Here is a 16,727-nt window from a genome sequence, read left to right on the forward strand (position 1 = left end):
AAGAAAGTGGTTTCTTGAAACAGAATCTACTCCTGGTGAAGATGCTATGAAAACTGTTGGAAGTACAACAAAGAATTTAAAATATTACATAAACTTAGTTGATAAAGCAGCAGCAGGTTTTGAGAGGACTGACTCCAGTTTTGAAAGAAGTTCTATTGTGGGTAAAATGCTATAAAATACATAGAAAGCACAGAAATCTACAGAGAAATCATTTGTGAAAGGAAGAGTCAATTGATGTGTCAAACTTCATTGTTGTCTTATTTTAAGAAATTGCCATAGCCACCCCAACCTTCAGCAAACACCACCCTGATCAGTCAGCAGCCATCAACACTGAAGCAGGATCTTCCACCAGCAAAAAGATTACAACTTGCTGAAGTCTCAGATGACGTTTAGCATTTTTAGCAATAAAATATTTTTAATTAAGGTATGTACATATTCACAATGCTATTGCATACTTAATAGACTATAGTATAGGGTAAACATAACTTTGGTACGCACTGGGAAACCAACATATTCATGTGACTCGCTTTACTGTCGTGATCTGGAACTGAACCCTCAGTACCTCTGAAGTATGCCTTATGCCTTATAAATAAATGAATAAAAGGAAGTTTGATGAGGAATGGGATATTCAAATAGGTTAAATGTACCTCCCCACAAAACAGTTATTTCAAAGGGAAAAAGAGTAATTGTATAAATAGAAACCTGACAGACACCACTGGGCTTTTAGCAAGTGATTAAAGAGAACATTATCAGCAATAGCACAAATCAAAATCACATGCCACTTGATAGGATGCAATGAAAAGAAGACAGCACCCCTCTGTGATTTAACCAGAGATGCATGAGAAAACATCAGGAAAGCCCAAATTGGGGGATATTTTACAAAATAACTAGCCTATAGTCTTTGAAAAGTGTCAAGGTCATAAAAGTCAAGAAAAGACTAAGAAACTGTCCCATACAAAGAAAATTAAGGGTGTACTGAGTAACGTAATGGGTGATTTTGAACTGGATCCCAATGATGCATATCATTGGGACAACTGCCAAAACTTGAATGGGGTCTGGTGGTCATTTTCTGATTTTAGTGGATGTGCTATGGTTATATACGGAAATATCCTTGTTTTTAGGAAACAACTAAATACAAAAGTATTCTGGGGTGATAGGGCATTAGGTTCACAACTTACTCTCAAATGGTTCAGAAAAAGATACAGTTCTTTGAATTGTACTTCCAGCGCTTCCACAAGTATGCGATTATTTTTTAAAAAATTTTAAAAGAAAGTATTTGAGAGTATGTAGTTCTATCTTCAGCCCTTAAAGAATTACTTAAGCCTGATTCATGGTCAGATTCAGATCATACACTGTTATGTAATGGAAGATGGGAGCCAAATGTTGACACTGGACTAATCTGAAGAAAAAGCTGAATTTATTAGCTTTCATACCCTAGTAAAATTAGATACTACTGTATAGTTAGCTTTATCTGTGTGTGTAACTTTTATAAGGGCCTAAAGAGTAGTCTATGTTCTATCCTCCAAAATCATCACCATGCTGAAATCATAGTACACATCCTCAAAATATCTGTCAATACTGATTTAAAAGAAAGATAAGGAAAATATTAATGACAGGCTTATTAGAAACCAATTCACCTCATGGATTATAGCACAGCATATACAACTCCAACAGCATACAATCTCTCTCTGTTCAAATTATCTTTCTGAAGAATGCAGAAGGTAAGAACAAATGCTAAATCTTTGGTGACCAGTACCACTCCTAAAAGTAGGCAGGAAAAAGTAATCCCTATCTCTGGAATCAGAGGAACACTGGACAAATACATTTTCCCAATAGCCTGTCTTGGTGCTTGTACCATTAAAGATTTAGGTTAAGACAATGCCCCTAAAGAAGTTACCTATAAAAAATGCAAATATCCCAAAGTTTCCATTCAAATAAATATACTCATAAAATCTATACAGTTATTCCTTGCACGGCCACTAATGTCTTAGTAATAAGAAAAACATGTATTTGAGTCCTCCTACATGACAAGTACTGTGCTAGATACTTCTTTATCTAAATTATCTTTAATTATTACAACTCTACAAGATAAATATTATTATCCCCACTTTATAAATAAGGAGACTGAAGCCCAAAGAAGTTAAATAACTTCCCCAGGGCCAAAAATCCATTCAATGACAGAGTTTTCATTCAAACTCAAGATTCAGACTTTTTCCATTACATCCTGCTGCTTCTTTCTACTATGCTATTTGCTATTTTTGAAAATGGAGATCTAAGGCATGAAAGAATAAAATGCAGTATAGAAAACTTTTTGTTGGTATAGGATAAAACTAAATGAGAGTTCTAAGTTCCAGGTAAAAGAAGTCAAAGAATGCCTCAGAGCCAAGAAAGGAAGAAAGGCTTTGAAAAGGGACAGAGATGCACAGAAAGAGGGGAGGAGGAGGTTCTAAAAACAAACTGCCTGGTGCCTCGGGTTTTTTACACAGCCTAACACAAGATTTGATGAAGTCTCTGAGTTAACAATGAGCTCAGTTAAAAACTATGAGCTCAGATTTATCAGCTTAAAAGAGACAAATTATAAAGCTTATTAAATGAGGACTATGGTAAACACTCTATTTTCTTCCTTCTTGTGAGAGAGAAAAAATGAGGAACTATAAATCGCACCTATCCAAAAACATGGGATGGGAAAGTTATTAAACCACCTTCGAAGACAACAGAAGTTATAAAACATCAGCTGCCCAAGAAATTTGGGATAAAACAATTCCACCCTATTTTAAGGTGAAAATGACTGACAGATAAATATTTTTAAAAATCTTTAACTAACTTAGCATTGAATTCAGTTTACTGTTTATGTGCCATCAAGAAACAAATGTAAACAAAATACTGCCTATAATGTGGAATTCTGTGATGAATACAAGCAAAAATAACTGAACTATGTACGAACTGAAATACAGTATTACGTAATTTTGTAGAAAATGTATCTATTTACATACTGGAAACATATTGGTATTTTCATATTTTAACCCAGGATATACACTGGTCCCTATGGAACAAGGAAGCAATATGGCACAATAGAAAGATATCTGGGGTCAGAAAGACCTGAATTTCAACGCTGGATCTATCACTTACTAGCTTTGTAACTTTGGGCAAGTTATTCAGTATTTTTCCTCTTTTACCCCATATATAAATATGGAATCAATAATAGCAATAGCAATATGCTTTTAGCATAGCAATTCCACTTCTAGAAATGTATATTAAGAATATAATTTTATGAAAAAAGTGGTTTGTATAACAATGTTCATCATAACATTACTTATAATAATAATAAATAAGTTTAAAAATCATCAATTTATCTAGTATTAAGGGAATGTTTACGTAATGTATATATATCACCAGATCAGAGGTTCTCACACAATATAGAGTACATAACAATCACCTAGGAAAGTTTATAAAATGCATATTCCAAGACATTATACTCAAAATTTCTAACCTAGTAGGTCTAATGGGAACAAGGAATGCATATGTTTAACAAATAACCAGAAGAGATTCTGATGGAGAAGATATATGAAAATTCTGCATTAAATGGAAGACTACCATGTGATTTAAAATACGATTATAAAGATTTTGTAATAAAATTGAAAAAGTTTGACATACCATTAAGTGAAAAATTCAGGATTCAAATTGTATGCTTCATCTAATAACAACTACATTAAACATACATAGGAAAAAATTGTGTTAGCAGTAAGATTGGAATGATTTTTATTTCTTTTACCCAACTTTTCGAAACACAGTCATGCTATTATCCTAAGTGAATAAGTAACATATCAAAATTTGGAAAAAAAGAAAAGTCAATGGATCTCCATGGCCTTCAGATTAAAATTCAAACTCCTAAGGGCAGCACACAAGTCCTTTGATCTCCAGACTTACCTCTTATCCATGCTCTGTATCAAACTACTTCTAATACCCCAAATTATATATATTCTACATTTTCACACACTGTTATTAAATCTACTGCTCCTTCTGTCTGAAATGCTCTTCCCTAAACTGTCAGCCTGACAAACTCCTACTCATCCAACAAGAATCACCTCCTCTCTGAAGTTTTCCCTGACGACTCCTCCAGATAGAATTAAAGGTATCTCCTTGCTTCTGCCATTCCTGTAGCATTGTCTGGTACTTCCATTACAGCACATATCACACTGCATTTTAATTCTTTGTTAAATATTGTCCTATTATTCTACAACTACTTGTTTGTAATTCTTCACATTCACATTATGTCTCCAAAGTTTCTATGAAACTTCAGAGTAACAGACCACTCTGGTCACTAGTGAAAGCAAGCCAACAGGAAGCAACTATGTTCTAGGCTACCTCACCACTAGGGTTTACCATGCCAAGGAACATCTCTGCATAATTCCTACTGCTTCCCCTAAGCACACTCCCACTCACTCCCATGCCTCCATACTAGCAGTTAAATATCTATACAAAACAGGGTTAATTTTGTAAGTAATTACAGTAGTTTTTTAGTGTATTCAAAACACAGGATACTATATTTAGCATATTTATATGATACATAAAATATTTCAAATGCATATTAATAACTAGAAGTACCAAACAAAGATTCAAAGTGACTAGTAGTTTGGGGGGAAAAAAAAAGTTTAATGTGGAAGAACACTAATTGGAATCCAGGGGTCAGAACTTCAAATTCCTCCCCTGTAATGAAACATAGATTTATGAAATAACCTAGATACTGAGTCAACTTGCAACATAATTTTTTTAATAACAAGAAAATGCATGTAAAAGAATTTGAATCTTAAACCACATTAGTTATTAAAGCTCTTATACAATTCTGTTCTATATCTTCATCATAATAAATATATACCTGAGGAATAACTTCAGGAAACAGACAAATGATATACCGTATGCTGATATCTAGGATGGGTATATGACAGATACCCAATAAAAAGTTCTAGAGACTAAATAAGTAGCAAAAAGAAAAGGCCTTTCCAGCACCAGCCTATTCTATCCTATTTCTCTTGTCGCTAATCAAATCCCTTTACCCTTCTACAGCATCAGCCTTATAAGAAGAAAGGATAAACGGTCACCTTTATCCAACCCACTCTTGCAAATCTGAAAAATCCACTCCATCAACTCTGCCACTAGAGTTCTACAGCTCCAGTATTTTGGCCTAAAGTTTTGTTTCCTCTTTAAATGAAAATACTGAAAGAGCTTCCTCTTCCTAAAAACCTTTACAAATCAATCACACTTAAGTATGAATTGTCAGCACCCACAAGTAGTTTGTGGTAGGGGGAGAGGTGAGTACGATTAAAAAAGACCCAAGGGCACTGAATCCATGAGGTTAGAGGAGAAATTAGAGGTAGGCAGGAAACTAGAGATGATGAAAGCAAACTTTGTAAACTCCTCGATTTTGAAGGTCCAATTTTTGTTCTTCTTAATCTGCTTCTCACTTTACACAGTCCATCCCAACTCCACTCCTCACAAAAAATCTGCTACCCTTGGAGAGGGACAGTAGGCACAAAAACTAGAGCCAGGGTGAACTTGTACTAATTAAAATGAAGAAGAGGCTTTCTTTCTGGAAAAACAAATTTGGGCAGGAAGGGTTAAAGGAAATGTGGTGTGGGGAACAGAAATATCAAGCAGGCAGCAAGAAATGAGGTTGGCTGTTTATGCCCACAACCATCAGTCAAGATTTGATCCAATCTGATCAAACAGTGCTGACAAGTTTAGGCCAATTGTTTCAGCTCACTTAACTAGAAGTAATTAAACACTTTAAACAAAGCTGCTCTCGCAACATAATAGAATCCAAATAACTCTATAGCAAAACTAAATCAAAATTCATTTTATAGACAGATTCATGAAGAAAAGCTGTTAAATAATAAAGCACTATCTATAAAAAACATTCCCAGAGATAAACACTCTTTGGAGACTACAGAAGAAAGAGGAAAACAAAATTTATCCTTTGACCATATATTCTGATCCACCTTCAAAAATAACACAATTTCAAGCCTCATTCAGGTTTAACACAAATGCAGAATTCACTTGCTGTCCTATTGACTCAAAGAAAAAAACTAGACTCTAAGAAGAGTTCTTAGATCTGTGTTAAGAATGCATGGGTGGGGAGAGTATAGCTCAAGTGGTAGAGCGCATGCTTAGCATGTATGTGGTCCTGGGTTCAATCCCCAGTACCTCCACTATAACCAGATAAATAAACAAACCTAATTACTTCCCCTCTCCAAAAAAAAAAAAAAAAAAAAAAAAAGAATGCATCGGGTTGTCAACTGGCATTGTGCCTCTGCCTGCCATATGGTTTACACAACCATGTCATCACATACAAGAGAAAGAACTGGAAGACAGATGAGTCTTCTGTGCAAATTCCTGCTTTTCCAAATACAAAATAATCTCTTATATCAATATATAATGAATAACCAGAACTTACCATATTTTAATTAATTGTAACTATGCTGCAAAATGTTCAAAATGGAAACCAAAGACACATTAAAATGCATCAAATGTTAAATAGCTTCAGGTTATGTAGGTTGAAATTAATCTTTTCTAACCCTTGAATTACAGTCAGCTTCCATTTCTAGTTAAATACTCAGAAAGAAGGTTCTATAATAGGCTCTTTGACAGAATTTTCCAAAATTACCTCAAATGTATAATTAAATAAATTATTTCAGTATATCACTGAACTAATCAAATTGTGTGTACTGTCACCTAAGAGGTTAAATTGCTAAGGCCAGTAGGTGCACTACTGAGTACCGTAAGCTTCTGCATTAATGTCAGTGAAGACCTACTTCACTCTTCTGCAAGTGTAAGAAGCCACTGAGATGCACAAGGAATTGGGCGATGTAAAAATGTACAAGCTGAGTAGTCACCAGCTGGTTGTCCTAATTCCCTGCTACACATCAGCCTCACAGTTTTGAAGAGGGAGCTGAAAACCCTTTAGTTGAGAAAGAGGTCAATACCAAAATTCCCTCTCCTCTCTCCTCACTCCCCATCATGCAGCTGGCACTGTTCACTCTGGCAGACACAGCTCCCTGAACATAATGGTGCAATCACTGCTTCAAACATCATTACTATCTAAAATAGATAACCCACTTGCAACTTGACTATTTTTATAGATAGAACATTTTCGTGCAGTTTAACTGCTCTATTTGTGATTTATTCCATTTAACCAATGCAGTTTCCCTGGCAGTGAGTATCTTATATCAGAGTTCCAATAACCACAATTGCTCAAATAGTTGTGAAAATTACAATACTTCAGGTTGCCTCTTATCTCCTTGTACCCATCACCAAAAACTTCATGCATTGAATCTTATATCTGAAAAATGTATAAGCTCGCTGGTTTATATGTCTTTGGTGACCAGAAGATTATTTTTCCCTCAGTTCTTACTGATTTTTTTCACATGGGGATCTTGAGAACTGGATTCTTTATGTTCAACAAGAATTTACTAAATACACTTCACATAGTCCTTGACTCATTAAGAAAATCAAGTAAATCTGAGGCATTAACAAACTTTTTACTACATTAAAATACAAATAATTCTTAACCTAAACTCACTAAAAAAGAAATAATTTAATGTAGTTTAAACGGGAAATATTTTTGTTTAGATTAAAAGGCAATTGTGCCAAAGGAATAGATTTTAAAGGCTTTGCAGCTGTCTCATGAAAGATATGTTAAATAAAGGAAATTTTCACATATAATATGAAGGAAGAAAAGGAGGAAGGCAACTCAATTTGAGTACTCTGATGAGCTCTGATGAGTTTAGATTTTTTAAGGATGAAAGAGGGTGATGAGGAGTATAACTGAATATAAACACAGAAGAGAAGTATATACTTGTCCTGGAAAAAAGCTAATGCCCTTTTCAGTTAAGTTTGAAAAAAAGAAGGGAGGTATAAAAGTTCACTGCTGTGACAGCTAATGTAACCTTAAGCTCTGACAGACTAAAAGTAAAACTGTAGATGGTTTTAAACCACAAGAGAATTTCCTATGACATCTAACAACACCAAGAATCTGATTCTTCCCAATTTCTGTTTTGTTACTATCTTCCCTAGTGAGAATCATTTTCAAATCAGAAAGGATAAACAAATAACGTTAGATTACTGAAGCTCCAAACTGACAGAGATCATAAGATACACTGAGCTGCTTTAAATGAATGTAAGTATCCACAAGTAAGATTTCAGAAACCCATACTCAGGTATCTCTTCCATTCTCTACCTAAACTGTTAACATTCAAATGTCATTACTGTTTCTAATAAAGGGAATCAAATGACCAAAATATATATATATATATATATCTCCAGACCCAAAAGAATTAGATACAAGGGAACAGAAGGAATTTGTGTCAAGGTCCACTACAAGAAACAAGTTATAACAAAGTAGCCTAATTTTGGTAGAATTTACAGTACTAAAGGGGCAGATCAAAGGAATGCTATAAACAGAAGATAGCCTGAATTTAGAAAGACAATGGATAAAATACCTCAAAATGTTCAAACAGGTATACTGGAGAGAAATAACTGGCTGATAGCTCTATTAAGTGGCTTCAATGTTGGAAGAAAGACCATACATAAAGATTGCCACTTCTAAATTTATACTAAGCTGAACGGAGGTTCTTTACAATATATATGGTGTGTTGAATTCCAGTTACAGCAAACATGCTTATTAAATCTACAGATGATGCAGAGAATTTAATATTCCAGAAGACAGACTCAGGAGTGAAAAAGATCTAGATATATTATAAATATAAGTTAAAACAAGTAAGATTATTATAATAGGAATAATTTAAGTTTAACCAACACTTTTACAAATACCAGATAGAGGAACCATGGCTTGACAGGTCATTGGGAAAAAAAAAATATCTGGAAGTTTTAACTGACTATGTGCTCAATGTGAACCAAATGCACTGTTTAGCTCAAAAAATCTTGACCTGTCCTAAGGTAGATTTTAGATCAATAATAAAGAGATAATAATTTCATTATGTCATGTTTCAAATATCTGCTATTTTATTTTCATTACACAATACATGTTCATTGTAGAATATTGGAAAATGTAGATAAACAAAAACAAGCAAACAAACAGAGATCATCCACAATTCCACCACTCAACAATGAACACTATTTACATTCTGGTGTTTATCATTGCAGACTTCTTAATGTATGTTGTAAATGATCACACACACTTAGTCTTTCTTAAGAAAAGGATCACACTACAAATGCTGTTTTTGTAACTTTTTAAAATTCAATAGTATATCAAGTCCCAGTATATTCTACACTGGTCAAACGACATCTAGTGCATCTTGTTTCTGGTCACCACTTTTGAAGAGGGTCATTGCAAAATTTGAGAATATGCAAACAGGACAAAGAGGGTAGTGAAAAGTATGAAAATGTAAGTTCTTAACACCTTTTTTTGCTACATGACAACAGGTTGATGAAATTTTGAGGGAAAAAAAAGATTTATAAGAAAACAACATAGCTAAATGCATGCACCTGAAGAACTGCCTTGGTTGATGAACTAGACTATCTTATATTGACCCAAAAAGCCAAACTAGTACCAACTGCTGGAAATTGCAGGGAGGCAGATTTCAGCTCAATAGAAGATGAATTTTTTTAAATAATGAGAGCTGTCAAAAAATGGAATGGATGGAACTAGTCACTGGAGGGTTTAACAGGACTGGGATAACTAACTGGTAAAGGATGTTAAAGGTAACTATTCTAGGTAAGAAGGTGGATTAAAAGGTACCTTTCTATCTGAAGATTCTGTGATTCTATTGGAAAACTTACTATAGAAATTTACTCCGAGTACAATATGAAGCCAAGTAAGGCTTAGTAATTAAGGCCTCAAGAAACACAGTCAAGTCTTTTAGGGTTGTGTGAGAAATAAAAGCACAATGATGAACACCAATGTGCTAAATGCTCTGCATTCATTTCTGTTTACCTCATTTAATTCTTACAACAACCCTAAATGATAGATACTATTACTATTACCACTTTAGTGAAGGTTAGAGAGATACTCATAATTATTCAAGGTCATTCTTACTTTTGCTAAAAATTGCAGTGCACCCAAACACACCTGATTCCCCATCACACAGCTATTACTCACTCAGTAGGTAATATGTAATCAAAAGCATCTTTAAAAAAGTTCTTATCTAGTAATCCCTCAAAGGGCAGTCACGAGATTTTTTTTAATTAGAAAGAAAAAAGAACAAAATTTAAGAATTTTTAAATTAAATTGTTATTCATAACAAAAAAGTGTTCAGATTAGACTATCTAAATTGGCCATGTGCCTTAAGCTTTTGCGAATAAAACAGATTCAATAAATAAGACTTAAGACCCAGTAAAGCAAAGCTGAATGACAGAACTTCAAATCTTTACCATTACTAATTATGTGACTTTGGGCAAGTTCTTAATCTTCCTACTCTTAGTCCTTCATCTGAGAAAATGAGAACCAAACTCCTAAAGCTGATATAAGAATTGAATGAGATGATATACACATTTAGCACAAGATATGACCCTATTATTACACAACACAAGTAATAAAGTAGGGCAAGGGAGTACCAAACCTATCCATAATTCATTCCAAAATATTTTAAAATTTCAAAGTGTCATTATGTTTTAAGGAAAAGGGGCATTTTTTACTATCCTGTAAGAAAAAACTTTGATGACAATCATTTGTGAAATAAAGTGACAACTAATTAAAATGTGACTTCATTTTATGCAAAGGATCACCCAAAGAATACAATTTCAATTCTCATTTTCCTCAGAGATACTGTTTTAATTGTTTATTCAGTATGAGACAGATAAATGCAAGTTTAAAAGTTATTGGTTTTGACTTTGAATTTTTTACAATTGATTCAAACTACTCTAATGACACACTTCTCTAGGTTTGTTTTGTTTTGTTTTCTACATGCATTCTCCCTGTAGAGCTACTATTGCTACTTTTGACAAAACCAGCAAAAGAGAAAATCTCTCACTCATGAAGTATGTTGTGGGTCACAATTCTAAAGTTTTATTTAATGTTTACCAACATTAAATAGCTGCTATTCTATTCCTAAAATTTGACATCTATTCTTTTTTTAAAATGGCACAACTGAGAAGGTATTCAAAAGATGTATGCCTTTAAGTTCTATCACAAAAATAGGCTTTTTCAAACACCATTTATCTCAATGAAATTAACTGAAGCTCTCACTATTCTCAAAGAATTCTTTAGCGTTTTTCCAAAGGAACTGATTATTTTTAGAAATCTCCTTCAGGATATAGGTTTTTAGCCATAATTATATTTATAACTGATATGATCCGCTAGTAAACATTTATTTTACCTGCAATTTAACATTGCACCTAAATAAACTGCTTTTGTATAAAGTACCTGTGACAAAGGGCAATTATTACAGCTATAATCTTAAATATGTATACATTGTCTATTTGTGATTGAAAGTAAAAATTATTTAACAAGGGAGTACACACAAGTCATCACTTCAAAGACTTACAGAAAAATGTCCCATAAAAATTCACTGTTCTGAAGTGAACTAGTGAACTGTCATTCTAATGAAATGTCACTGTCCACAAGTTTAGATGATCACATACGGAGCTTTTTTAAATCCCATCAACTATTTTCCAAGTATATTCATTTCACTGTAATACAAATATTTTCATTTACACTAGCCAGGACTTCAAATAATTGCATTATCTGACCACCACAACACATGAGAATTGTGTAAAGAACACAATCTCATCACTCAAAAGTTTGTGTTAAGCACTTGTCAAGAGTAGCATTGAACAGTTTTTAAAAACCAAGAAAAACACTTGACCTTAAAAAAATTTTTACAAGTACAGTTGGGTTGTCTAAGATGTTTTAAGATGAAGGTATGAATGATGACCGATGCTTCCAAAAATATCCAGGGTAAATTGAATAGCCATGATTTCAGACACTATAAGAGCTTCTTTGAATTTTATTAGTGAATGTTCTTCAGGTTTTCTCCCTCACAAATTGATTTCATTTGCCCATCAATTCAATTTTCAAGTTAATTGTTTTAAAAATATGCAAACCAACCCTGCTATTCCTGAGGTGTTGCCTGCTGAATAAAGACCTTGACTTTTTTTTAAATGTCATCTTAAATTCTCCAAGCAATATTAGTCTCACCTGGAACACCTTCACATGAAAAGGCCTCTAGTATATTCCACATACACTATCCCAGTCTCCACTAGGCATCCTTCATCCTGAGATATAATAACCAAGTTTCCCTCTGTTATGCCCAGGTAACTTAAAGTACTGCTGGGGCTGCCTAACCTGCCTCATCAAGTTTTACACACACCCTGTACTGATGACATCTCACCAGCAGGTTCACTTTCTTCATTTTGTGGGATCATAACCCACAGCACAGCAAATGCCTTCTTCAAGAGAAGGGAAGCAGCAACCAAAGGCTGCAGCTTCTGCAGAATAATTGCACGCACGCAAAATCTTCTCTGCAAATTCCATTTAAGTAGCCCAAAAAAGGCTGGGTTCCAAGCTGAAAATATGTAACATTGACGGAAAGCGTGTGGAACGCCAATATTCCTCCAGCAACACTAGTACCTGCACAAGTTCTGCACCACAGCTCAAAGAAAAGTAGATACTGACGCATTGATGGAAGCCTATTTTAAAAATACTCAAAGCAGCTAACGCATTAATCTGACTGGGAGGTCCATGCCTCCTCACCATACACACATTCTGTTTCCCTACCTAATTTAAGAATGAATCGCTGGCAGCCACCAGGTGCAATAACCATGAGGAGGACGTACCCATCACAATGCACAACGAGGTGTGTAAACCCGGAGCTGGTTCCGGTCCTTACCTTAGCAGATTGGACAGGGGCAAGGGTCCGGATCCACCGCCCAGGATCCCTCCTTTCCTGCCAGACAGGAGTTTCTCCACCAAAGCCACATTTCCAGTTCGAGCAGCTTCCAACAGCTCCTGGTCCTTCCCCATGGTCTCTCACCGACTCCCTCACAGAGTCCTTTGCCCCTTCGGGTCCTCCTCCGCGCCCACCCCTACTTCCCCCAAATCCAGGGCCCTCCCCGCCCCACCCTAAAATAATGCAAGAGCTTCAGCACCAAGAGATCCCTGCAGCCCCCAGCCGGGAGAACTACTCTGCTCCTCTTCGGGGCGCAGCTTTTACAACGAGGGTCAGACCATGTCTTGGAAGAGGGGCTGGCGGAGCTGGGAGCCGCGACGCGCCCCCACAGCCACTCCCCTGAATTGCCGAGGCCTCGTTCCCGCGGGTTAGGCGTGAGGAGGTGGGGACGCGGGTTGCTTCTGAGGAGAGAGAGAAGGACGGTGAGGACTTGAAGGTAGGAGGAGGCGACGGCGGAGACCGTCCTCGTCAGAGCCCGAGTGCCACGAACGACCGCGGCGGCTGCGGCGGCCCGCGCGCCTCAGCCGGGGTTCTCCTCAGCTGCCGGGGTTCTCCTCAGCTGCCGCGCCCGCGCACCTCAGCCGGGGTTCTCCTCAGCTTCCGCGCCCGGCTGGCTCGGGGGTTTAGGCGGCGGCGTCCGTGGCCCACGGCTGACAGGAGCGCGGCGGCTGCGACTCCGGCGGCCCTTGTCGGAGCGGTGCGGACGACCCGCGGCGGGCGCGTGCGAGGACGGCGGCGGCGGCGGCGGCTGTGGCTGTGGCGCTGGCGCTGGCGCTGGCGCTGGCGCGGGGCTGGGGCAGGGCAGGCGAGGGCCTGGGTCCGCCAGCGGCGACTCGGAGGCCAGGCGCACGGGGCGGTCGGCACGCGGGGGGCGTGTGAGTGCCCGCAGGTGTGGCCCGTGGGTCTGTCCAGAGTTGGGCGGGGGGCGGAAGGGAGTGGGGAGGTGGGGGTGGGGCGCCGGGACAAGACTCTTCTCGTTTTCGTGGGCGGGGCGGGGACCCTGCGGGGACCCTCCCTCCCCCAGTCTCCTTGCGAGAGGTTTAACCGTGTGAGGACTGGAGTTCTCCCCGCCGCTGCGACTCCTCAGTCGGGCCGGGGCGGGCGCCACGCCTCGGGTCAGTCACGATGCTTGAGGAAAATCCTCCATGACGGGGATGAGGAGGCTGGTGATGCTGGGAAGAGGCCCTTCTGCCACCGCTTCTATCCGTGTCCAGGCAACTGGGCCGGCCTTTCGCCCTTCTGCTTACCTCCCAGAGACATCTGAGACCTGCCCTTGCTTAGAAAGACGAGGTTTGTTTTATCCTAGTTTCTGTGCCACTAGGTCTTTTTCTAGGGTCTTAAATCAGCCCCATATTTCAGTCCGGCGTTGAGGATCTGCTGACTTGTGAAAATACCAGGAAAAAGGCTCTCAATGAAAATTCCTCCACATTCACAATGGGAAAAATATAAATGAGCATGGATTAGAGAGCCACTTTAATTTGCATATGTCATCACCAGTTCATTGTGCATGGTTGGCTTGATTTTGTTCGATGCTCTCCTTGCCTGTGGTGGAGAACACGCATTTATTTTCTTTTGAAACTTCCTGTGACACCCTGTGCTTACCCTTGCCCTTGGAATAGACTTCATAAATGTTAACTTGTTGATAATCAGTTGGGAAGAAGGGGACGTAATAGGTACTTTCTTCACAACAATTCAGTGAACTGCATAATACTACATATATCCATTTTCGTAAGGAGGAAATAGTGGGTCAGAGGGTTAAATTCCTCAAGATGCCACACACAGTAAGTAGTTGACAGAACTGGACCACAGAACTGACTCACTGCATAGCCCATGCTCCTCCCGAAATACCTTACTGCACCCATTGAAAAAAATGTACAGCTAATAATTATCACAGATATTTGATGAGCAGTTACTATGTACCAGGTCCTGTGCTAAGTACTTTCCATATGTTATCTCAACCTGCATAACAATCTCATGAGATTGGTACTATTTTTATCCTTATTTCCCAGATGAGTAAACTGATTAGCCCAAAATCATGGAACTAGAGAGTGAGCCAAGACTCAAACCCAAGAAGACTGCCTGCTATAGGCAGAAATTTAAAGTAAATAACTAGGGAAATCTTAAAAGACATACAAAAGATAAGTAATATCAAAAATATGTCTTTTTAATTTTTATGAAATACAGTATTCTGAGATTTTATTTGAATAGTTCAAAGTATTAGGTTAATTATGGTTACTCATGGGAGGTTTCCTGAAGGATTTTGAGCTAGTGGTTTTTTGTTTTGAATCTGTTTTAATAATAAGATGATATTATATGTGATAATAATATGATCCCTGACATAACGACATTAGCAGACCAATTAAAGAAACAAGAGGTAAGGAGCCATTTAATTCATTTTGAAAATGGCACACAGAAATCCTTCTTCCACTTTCCTTATGTTGCCACCTAAGCAAAACACAACTTTCCCATAATACACTTTAAGTATTTAGTTGGTCAGAGCTAAAAATCACCCACAGTTTTGACAAGCAACATTTAATTATGGCTGAGTTAGTAATGGGGAGTGTCAACCTGCAATGAGAAAACCATAGGTAATGATTTACTCCAAGAATCAGTTCCACAGTTTCAGGCACTCTAGTGGCATATGATACTCAAAGCCAGTTTTCAATTCCAAACTCTTTGTAGTTACATCATAGTTTCTTGCTGAAGAAGACAAAGGCTTGACTGCATGGGACTAACATACAAATTAAAAGTGAAAACATTCTTCCAAAAATCTGAAGAGGTGAAAAAAAAAATTCAGATTTTTTTTAAAACATCCAGATTTCATCAAGATACTTTGCATCTGTGTATAGTGCAAAGAGCCAGAAAATCTAGGGAACAAATTAGACAGGCTAGATCTCAGTTGGCACATACGTAAAATGAAGTTATATCTGATGGTCTCCACTGGCCTTATACTGTGTGCCTGTGATAAAATATGGTCTTAGTACATTAAGTTCTATGCATAAATGAAGCTAGAAGTCAAATATGGGGGTAGATTTGGATCAGTTTCTATTCTGTTTTCAATAACAAAAATAAAAATATATTTATTCTCAGGTTTTTCTAATTAAACCTGTTTTTCATCAAAATCTATGTTTGCTGTTCTTAATGGAGTATTAATAATAGTATATGCATATTATGTACCAGGAACAATACTGGATTCTTTACTTTTTCTCATTTTATTTATTTATACATATAACATATTGCATATATATACGTTATATATACTATATGTACATATATCATTGCATATATATTATATATTGTTATATATTATTGTATACATGTTTTATGCACACACACACACACCCCAATCAGGATTAAATGAGATAAAGTAGAGAATCTAGTATTGTTCCTGATACATAACAGCATAATATATAGTAGATATTACAATTACTGCAAAATCTCTGAATCTCTTATTCTGAATTCTGATATACACAGATGTAATTCTGCATACTTTTTGTCAACTTGAGAATTATCACTCCAAAATGAATAAATTGCAATTACTCCTCTTGATTAACAAAAGAAGGAACTAGGGGTTGAGACTAGACAAGGGAGATAAAGCAAAAGACAAAGCAAGTATAGAAGTGTTTGCACACACACAAAAAGCCTTTGGAAATATAAAATGAAGGAACATGATTCAAGATCAATTTTAGAACTGTATACCAAGGTCCCTTTGCAGTGAGGAAGAAGAAAAGGTGATGTCTTATAGCATCAAGTTATCAACTGGAGCTAAGATAGAATAACTCTGTGATTTAGGGAGTGGGTTTGGAATATATCTACTTTCTCCAT

General features: G+C 37.0%; 1 protein-coding gene across 5 annotated transcripts in view; it reads right to left on the bottom strand.

Moving 5' to 3' along the window:
- The window catches only part of ANKS1B (ankyrin repeat and sterile alpha motif domain containing 1B), an 857,966-nt gene extending 844,923 nt beyond the window's left edge, over nt 1–13,043 (bottom strand). For all 5 annotated transcript variants that reach the window (XM_010989991.3, XM_010989990.3, XM_031462969.2 and 2 more), the window contains exon 1: nt 12,843–13,043. In XM_010989991.3, the coding sequence (XP_010988293.3) occupies nt 12,843–12,976 (134 nt within the window). In that variant the 5' untranslated portion in view covers nt 12,977–13,043. The remainder of the gene's footprint in view (nt 1–12,842) is intronic.
- Nucleotides 13,044–16,727: the final 3,684 nt, after the last annotated feature.

The sequence above is a fragment of the Camelus dromedarius genome, chromosome 11 (assembly GCF_036321535.1).
Source record: "Camelus dromedarius isolate mCamDro1 chromosome 11, mCamDro1.pat, whole genome shotgun sequence".
Lineage (NCBI taxonomy): Eukaryota > Metazoa > Chordata > Mammalia > Artiodactyla > Camelidae > Camelus > Camelus dromedarius.